This window comes from Desmodus rotundus, chromosome 1, assembly GCF_022682495.2.
Source record: "Desmodus rotundus isolate HL8 chromosome 1, HLdesRot8A.1, whole genome shotgun sequence".
In the NCBI taxonomy this organism is placed as follows: domain Eukaryota; kingdom Metazoa; phylum Chordata; class Mammalia; order Chiroptera; family Phyllostomidae; genus Desmodus; species Desmodus rotundus.
The window spans coordinates 43357948-43367087 of NC_071387.1; the positions used below are offsets into that span (position 1 = coordinate 43357948).

At 48.2% G+C, this 9140-nt stretch overlaps 1 protein-coding gene across 5 annotated transcripts in view; it reads right to left on the reverse strand.

Moving 5' to 3' along the window:
- The window catches only part of PCSK5 (proprotein convertase subtilisin/kexin type 5), a 421805-nt gene extending 415237 nt beyond the window's left edge, over positions 1 to 6568 (reverse strand). For 3 of the 5 annotated variants that reach the window (XM_053923627.2, XM_045191544.2, XM_045191524.2), the window contains exon 1: positions 5805 to 6568. In XM_053923627.2, the coding sequence (XP_053779602.1) occupies positions 5805 to 5996 (192 nt within the window). In that variant the 5' untranslated portion in view covers positions 5997 to 6568. The remainder of the gene's footprint in view (positions 1 to 5804) is intronic. The other 2 variants (XM_024554727.3, XM_045191536.2) reach the window with 1 other exon arrangement.
- Between the last annotated feature and the right edge of the window lie 2572 nt (positions 6569 to 9140).

The window sequence follows — 9140 nt, forward strand, 5'->3', positions numbered from 1 at the left end:
CCCACTCGTCCCCTTGGGCCCCCACTGGCTCCCCAGGGGCCATCACAGAATCCGGGAAACAAGCTGCTCCAGGAACCGCAGCACTCCCTGACTTTCTTTCGCGCAGCCTTTGCATCTCCTTGGGTCCCTTCTTGATCACATGATGTTTCCTAAGTCGGACTTTATTTATATATTCATGTTCACGATGAGGGCACTTGTTCTCACAGCAACCCTGTGAGGTGTACAGAGCAGGAATTAAGGCCTCCTGTTTGAAAACTGAGGCACTGAGCGTCAGGTTGATTAATAAAAGGCAAACCCTGAAGTTTCACTCAAGCCTTCTGACTGCTAGTCTTGTTTTCTTTCTGGTCTCATTTTCCTCCTAGGATTAGCCCAAGCTGTGGAGCTTATTGGCATTGATTGTTCCTTCCTGGTATCCTTAGATATAGAGATATAATCTGTTGAAACTAGTGAGAAAGTTGCATGAGTGATTTCGCTCTAAAGCATGTGCAAATTTAACTTTGATAAAAATAATAATCAGCAGATATACATCTCTATACGCACACACATATATTCACATCTTCTAGCATGCATGAATGTCTACAGGCATTCATTTTTACCGTCCAGGAAGCCAGGGTCGGCTTCTTTGTCAATGAATCCAACCTGAACTGGCCAAGTGATGAAGTTTCAAGGCAGAGCAATGCCTGGAGAATCTTCAGCCTTGGGTAAACCCAGACACTACTTCACATAACTTGAACCGACAACACAAATACCCCTCCCTGCCCAGGGGATGTTTCTGGGTCAGGACTCCCTCCCTTCACCAAAGAGTCAGACATCCCTGGACATTTTCCCAGCACACTACCCTGCTTCTCTGGCTGACCTTTAAGGTTAGGACCTCTGGATATAAGCTCATGAAAGATAGCAATAAGGCAAATGCAGCTGCCTTGGGGCTCACAAAAATGCAGTGTTCATTTCAAATAGACCCCCAAAATCCCAATGGCTACATACAAGCCATTCCTAGTCTGTGAGGTTAATGCAACAGATCTGCCATCATTAGGCCAAGCGCTCTGAACTGCTTTTTCTCATAAAAGGTTCCCCTGCTCAGGAGAACTATGCATGTGAGGACGGCCAGCAGAGGTCGGGGCTGGAGTTCTTGGGTGTGAAGAGCTGCCCTGTGCAAGGCCAGATGTATCACGCAGGGATCAACCTAGGACTCCCACATCAACTCACTTTTCTGGTTACAAAACACCTACGGGTTTCACTTGGGGACCACAGCCCACTCCCATACAACCCATGGCACTAGCAACATCCCCCATTTCCAGTGCCAACCATATGCACCCAGAACTCGCTCTCCCCTGTTTATGGGCCTCTCAATCATCCCACATCACTCACAGGTCAAATTAATCAGCAGAGTGGGAGACCTTCAGGATCTTCCTGCTTAAAAGTATCTCTTCCTACTGATTTAGAAAATGCTGCTTCTAACTTTCCTCATAGAAACTACATTCAGAATTCAACAAAATATAAATTCACACATGATCTAACATAGCATACCGAGGTAAGATGCTTTATAAAATAATCAGTCTTTTGACAGTTTATTTGCTTTCTTCCAACAAGCTTGTCCTATAATATTTAACAGGCTGCAACGCGGACCCACCAGAGAGGAGGGCACTGCCATGGGAAGTCAGCTAGAAGCATTTAGAATCCAACAGAACACTAGTTTAAGTTGTTAGTGGAAATCAAAAACCGTTTTCCCTGTCCACAAAGCTCTGGTTTAGCTTTTAACTCAGCCACCACCAAATATTTATTTGCCTGATCTTCACATTTTGCAACTCCCATTTTTAAAAAAATGTCCTTCTTTCTCCCTATTTTCTCCCCAAAATAAAGTTTGAGCCCCACTTATTTCAGATCAGAGTCCACACAACTTTCACTGCACGACTATGTGCTGAGCAATGCATAGTTAACTCACTCTATTATCCAGAGATTTACCATTTTACAGATGAAGAAGCAGGGGCTCCATTAAGTTCAATGACTTCACTGCTTTCGAAGACCTTGCAAGCGGCATCGATGGAGCTTCCAAGTCCATGCTTTCAAGGGGAACTTCAGGTGAAATATTTCCTCACTATTGCTTGAATCTGGCTTGACCCTTCTAGAATCTTGCTTAAGATAAGTTACATGGTTGGAGGAGGGGCCTCTGCTGCTGCCAACCTCAGCTTGGAATCAAGGAGTATAATCAGTTTGCAGAAGGACAAATACAGTTTCTGCACATTACAAACAACCTTCACAGGGGACCTTCTTCCTGGGTTCAAATCACCAGAAATTAATCCCTCCTAGTTTGTAGATTTAGTCCGAAGGTTCATAACGAACATTATGCTAGGTATTATTCCTTTATATCACTTCTATTCTCTAATCACTATATTGTTAGTTGAAAGGGTCAGAGCACACGATCAGTGAGGGAGGACTAAGCCCTCTTTTCCATGCCCCTGCAGGCCAGCAGGCAAGGTCACCTACCCTCAGCTGGCCCAGCAGGTGGTCGCCATACTAAATAGACACTAAGGGGGCTAGGAGTCAAGGCTTTAAGGGGAAGGAAGACAGGGCATACTACAGCTGACACTAAAACCAAGCAAAATACGATATATGCTGACATGACAACTACTACTAATAATTATGGTATCATTTCAGAATTTCAAAGCATAACCAATGACAAAACATAAACATTATGTGAAAACCTACCAAAACATAATGTATCTCTATAACCAAAGGGGGGGAACCCCTCCTTATTGTTCCTTCCAGGAAGTCCAGCATGTTCTGTTTGCCCGTTTGCCTGCTTGCTCCTGTGTTACCCCACATATCCTATCTTTCATGCACACAAGAGGCACACCCATTCTTTTCTGTAGCAATCTCCAGGCCAGAAACTTATCTCTGGTGGCTTTTAAATGCTACGATGCTATACAAAACATTACTCTGAAATTCTTATAGTGAAAAACTGCACCTGTACTGTGGTGAAAATGCACCGCCTTGCTCACCTAAAATATTACGCCGAAGATATCAAAAATACTACCCGGACTTCAGAAACAACAGCGGGTCTCAGTTCCAATTTGTGACCCACGAGGAGGAACCCCAAGCCCAAATGGGAAAAAAAAACGGGAGAACATTCCAGGGGCTTTGCAAATTAGCTACTGCCCTCAACTGAACCACAGCTGGTTTATTGATGGGAAGCAAGAATAACAAAAGGAGGTCTAAAGTGTTAAAAGGTCAGAGCAGTGAAGAATGGGTAAGAAATACATTTGCCCTTACAGTGCAATGATATTGCAGGTGTGAACTCAATTTACCACCCCAAAGACTTAGCATAGGGTTACTCTCCTTTGATCTGCAAAGGAAATGCTTTCCTTTACACTGCAAGAACAGCTGATCTTTTTACACTGCTTATGGCTTCGGTTCAAGGGGTCCTCAGTAACTTCTGTAAGCTCTAACTTTCCTCATTGGCCTTGTAAAAAAAACCCACCAGAAATACTGTTGGGTGTTACTTGTATGTGAATTTTCTTAGTATTACTCTCTAAATGAAAAACCATGGTAGAAGGCTTCGTAAAAAGTCAGGCGAGGTTGCAGGACGCTGCAATATTGCTTGTTCAAAAAAGCACGTTCAGTGACAAAAGCTCCTCTCTCACTTTGCCATGTTCTACAATATCTAAGTCTATGGAATGAATTCATTCAGATATAGGTCTTCGGGTCTTTGTAAGTCATGAAGCTTCTTAGATTCAAGAAGTTCGGGTCTGTTTGAATGAAAGACTAGATATTTGCATCCAGGCTACTGAGCCACTAAGTGAGAATTCAGGGAAATGGGGATTTTGCTTTCTTCCTCCTTCCCCCCACGGGATGGAGGGATTCTCTAAAAGGCAGGAGTCATGTAGAATTAGGCCTGGACCAGAGCGAGCTAGGTCTGAACCATAGCTGGGTGGCCCTGTGAGTGTCAGCTTCTCCAGTCTTGTTTCCTCTTTGCTGTACGTGAAGTAATATCCACTAAAACAGTTGTTTTTAGATTACGAAAGCAGTGTACGTTGGAGAACTTATTCTTCCCAATATGCCTGGTATATGGGAGATGTTCAACATTGGCTGAACCCAAGAGATGTGTCTCTGGAAAAATTAGCATGACTACTTTCAGTGTTAACCTTCCCAGTTACACCTGAGTCACACGCAGCACCCAATTTTAAGGTCCTGTAAAAAGGACTTGGAACAGACTCCGTGTTTTCTACCAGCAGGATCCTAACAAACCATTTGAAATGAACTCTTCTGAAGATGACAGGCACTCAGGCAACAAAACCTGGCTGGCTTCCCTGACTTCCTTCCAGGTGTGCGTGTAGGGTGAGGGTGGGGTAGATGGTACAGACTGTCCCTTGCCCTGCTCTTGAACGTTATCTTCCTTCTGGACCAGCAAAGTGTAAGACTTCCTGCTCTTGCTCTTCCAAAGCCCCAGCACTCTCTAGCTCTTCCTAGATGCTGCTACAGCAGCTCTGGCAGCTCTCTCCTCTCTAGGTGTGGAGTTCCTAGGCTCCATGGCTCGCAGTCCTGGACGTGCAGCTCAATTGCATCAGAAATCGCCTGTGCTGGCTTGCTTCGGCAGCCAGCCTCATCTAGCCCTTCCTCTCGCTTCACCCAGGCAGGGCATGCAGGGCATGTGCGTACCCAGCAGTCCCAGAAGCGCATCTGCTGCGAGGATGCCCCCACCACCCTCACCTCCCACCCCCAGCCGAGTCTCCACAGGACCTGGCTGGGCATCCTCCTCCAGCCAGTCCGGGGGAAGCGAGTGGGGGTGTGAATATTTGGGGACAGGGACACGTTCTGGGACCGCTTACACAGCCTTCTCTACCCCATTTCTTGCAGGAAAGAGAAAGCCAAGATCATTTAGCCCGGAGGTACCTCCTGATCTGTTGCGCTAACAATCATCCCATTCAATTCACTGTCCCCCAGCGAGGCAGCTCTGCAGGAAACCGTCGAGAGGTAACCCCACAAATATATTTGCGACCCGCTGCCCGCCCAACTCTCGCCCGGCGCCACCTCCGGGCTCCGCACACCCCTCTGGGATAAGACTCGCCGTTTTCCCAGAGCAGAAGCCAGTCCACGGGTCTGGGACGTTTTCCACCTCCCCTCTCCAGGGAGCCCACACGCAGATCCCGCGCGAGAGGCCAAGAGGCCGGGAGGGCTCCCCCAAAACCTGCGCTCCCGCCGGGTCCGGCCCCCAATCCCTCCCACCTCCTCTCTCCTTCCTTCCAGCTCCAGTCCCGGAGCCTCCAGCGCCTCCTGCGCCTCCAGCGCCCAGCATCTCTTCTGCCCCAAAAGAGGAAACTTCTTTCTGGGCTAAATTCAGGTCCTAGCAGGAAAGGCTTTCCCTTCCCCGCCTCCCTCTAACTCCAGCTCTCAAAAACCAGAAGGGGCCGGCACCGGGGCAGTGCTCGCCTCCTACCCCCGCACCCCCCCCCAAAAAAAGCTCCGGCTACTAGTGCTCCCTGACTTCCCATGGCAAAAGGTCTGGTCGGGTCTGAAACCACCTTGGAAGAATACATTCGTGGTTTTTCCAGAGACCCTACCTGTCCCTCGTAGCTTGCAAGTAACAAGTAAACAAAACGCAAACCCCAGCAACTTCGGGGGAGTGAGTGTGTATATGTGTGTAAAAGAAAGAGAGGGGGAGAAGGAGCATCGCTCAAGAGTTAGGGCAACAGCTGCAACAGCACATATGAAAGAGGGGGAGAAGGGGACAAGAAGCGCGATGTCGAAGGGAACCCCCCCCTTCCCAGGGCAGCTTCTGGGCCGAGGGCTGGCCACTCTGTCGTTACCTGTCCTATGTTGATGAAGCCGTACTTGCTGGCGATGCGGTTGGCCTCCGGGAAGCCGCCGGCGATTTTGACTGCCCAGTGGTTGGTGTAGACGCGCGTCCGGCACACGGGGAGCAGGCAGCACCCGAGCAGCACCAGCCCGCACAGCAGGTCCATACGTCCCGGGCAGCAACAGCGGCTCCCCCAGCCCATGGCCCCGGCGCTTCGCTGCCTCCCTCGCTCGCTTGCTCCGCGCACTAAGCGGCGCGCGCACAACTAACTTCTCCGGCCTGTGCCTCCCCGGCGCGCAGCCCCCGGCCGCTGCAGCTGGCAGCCCTGGGAGTTCGGCAGGAGGCGGTGAGTCCCGGCTGGGAGCAGAGCAAGTGAGCCTCACGCCGGCTCCTAGACCATCCCTTGGGCTGCAGCGACCTGCTCCCAGCCTTCTGGCTCACGGGGCGAACGGCTAGGGCTCTTCTGCTCGCGCGCAGGAGGAGGCTGAGCGGGGAGGGCGCCCTCCCGCAGTTGGATCTCGCCGAGCTCGGCAACCCAGACTCTTCCACTGGTCCTCACTCCTCCCGAGGGCCCCGTGCGCGGCGGAGGCGGCGGTGCGGGCAGTGGCCGGGCGCCCCCTCTGCTGGTCCGGGCTCCGAGCGCTCGCTAGCTAGCTCCCTGCGCTTCCTCCAGCTCCAAACAGCGCGCGGGGAGAGTGAGCGGCTATGGCAGCAGCGCCTGCTCTGCATAAATGACTCCCCCCGCCCTCCTTAACACCCCTCCTTTCCCACATACTCCCCCCCGCCCTTCTCTCCCTCCTCCGCCAGCCCGCCCGACAGCAGCCCCAGCCAGACGCCAACCAGGTCCTAGCGCCGCCGGGTTCTCTCGGCTGTAACATCCAGGATCCACGGCAGTAAAAGCGAGACTTTGCAAAGGGCTGGGAAGATAGCTCCAGTGTAGGCATCTTGGTTGTACTCCCTTCGTTCTCCTCCCTCCTAAATTTGTATTAATTTATCGCCACTTCCAGAAAGAGTAAAGAGATTTACATGCTGGTACAAGTCAAGCGCCCCCAAGATTCATTCATCCTCCCTCAGAATCTTAAACAACTAGTATTTAAGGAGGTCACTTGCTTGTCAATTGCCAACAAATAACCCTAGGTTTCCACTTTATTAATTCTTCATGCTTTTTAAAGCAACAGTTTATTTTACACATTCTGCTCCCTGGAGAAGCTACCACATAGGACCGTAAGGCTCATGGACTTTTGCAAAAGCCAACCACGGTGGCTCCAAAGCCAAATCTGTTGCCTGCTGACTTCTCGAAATCTGTGCATCCGATTCTAGGCAACACCACCAGAGAGTAAAATTCCAGTCACGGAACTGAGGAAAGACGTTTCTATGAATATTTGGTATGAAATTGGATGGGGATGCTGGGCCAAGGGAATAACTTCATTCATTCGTTCCATTGAGTCTGATGCGGGCTTCTTTTTCTCCACCAAGGGAAAAGTTTTCCAACTTTTCCAAGCACAGCCACAGCCCTGAAACAGTGAGAGACTTCAATATAAAAAGGACCACAGAAGAAGTTCAGATGAAATATGTGACTATGCCGCCTTCATTACTGTATCATGCACTGTGACTGCAGCCGGCAGGAGGGAGCTCAGAGGGAGCTCAGATTAACCCACTTCTGCTGAACAACCTCCCCGCCTTTTTTAGCACAAGACGATTTCTTGTGGAAAGAAAATTTACCTTTTATGAAGTAAATCAATCAACTTTAAAAAGTATTCACTATATCCCTAACTCCTTCACTCCCTTTCCACACCCCTCCTTTTTCAATCCACCATTAGATTTCTTCCTAAACTTTGGTTAAATGCACTTGAGATTAATTAACCCTCATACCTCTAGATTTGGGCAGTGATTCTTTTATTTACCTAGGGCTTTATTCCCTCTCCACCACCCCTCAGCTGAACCATATCTGCAAATTCAATATTCATAAATTGAAAGGTCATAAAAGGCATAGTTATATTCATAACTCATAGTTATTTTATGATATTTACACATCACATAAGGTATGCTATATTGTTTAATCTTGAAAACAGACCCACCAAATAACATTATCCCCCAATTACTGATGAAGTGGAAAATCAGAAGAACCAAATCATTTGCGGAAGGGCACGTATTTTACTCATTTGACCGATTCAATACATCTTTTTTGAGCACCTAGAAGACGCCAGAAATTGTGCTGGGTGCTGGGGAAAGAGGAGGAGGCACAAAGGATTAGTGGAATTCAGACTCTGAATAGCTAGAGTAAATGTGATTTATTAGTGTTGTTATTGTTATTTATAGATGGAAAAGCATACGAACCATGCTGGGGTTTGGAGTTCTGGCACAGTCTCACTGCTGGCCAGTCCCTTTGGACACATTGCTTTTCCCCTCCGCAGCCTAGAGTCCAGAAAGTGTACTATCTATTAGGTCACAGTTCATTGCCGCCCAGACCACCTGCATTTATCGATAGGGAGAGTGGAATATTCCTCTAGAAGCTGATGGATTTCAGATGGGATGAGAAGAGCTCAGCCAAGATCCAAATCTCAATATACATCAGTCCATCTTTCTTTCCTTCAGAATTGTGGGCATTTGCTGTCAGATGAGAGGGAAAGCCTGCCACCACTGGGAGGACTATACAACTACTTCATGAGACAAATTTGAAGGATGGCCTGTAGGTTTCTCTGGGACTCTGGGGCCAATATTGTTTAGGACGGCAAAGGCAGCACAAAATGCTTCTCTTTGAAAACCATGTCGTGTCTGGGCTTCAGCTTCTGAATGAGATGGAGAGGAATCGCTCCACTAGATCTTCTGAGGCCTGGAGGCCGTTTCCTAAGAGTGGCAAAATTGCTCACTGATATTTTTTCTCCATGGTGTCTTTCTTTTTTTCCTTTCCACTAATATTCTTGCCTTCTGTGAGCGTGCCCTGCTTGGCACACACACACAGCGTTCACTGCACTGAACATGAGAGAGAATTGGAAAGTGAGGTAGGAAATGAATGGGCAAAACACTTTTCTGCTTTATAAACCAATCCCTGAGCCAGCATTTAACTTACTCAAAGGGAATATTCTTCCATTTGGATGCTTATGTCTTTAGAAGGGAAAGCCCTAGCTCTGTTTTAAAAAAATTTTTTTTTAAAGATTTGGAACCTCATTCATCTGACAAATCAAACATATAAATATAGATTTTATTCATGTTATCGTCCATTGCTTCTACAGTTATCTTCCACTTCAATTATGTATGTATTCTCAAAGAGTATCATTCTGAAACCTAACTAATACCAAAGAAGCCTCTCTCCCACTGATGCCTAGGCACATCCTGCCTCCCGCTT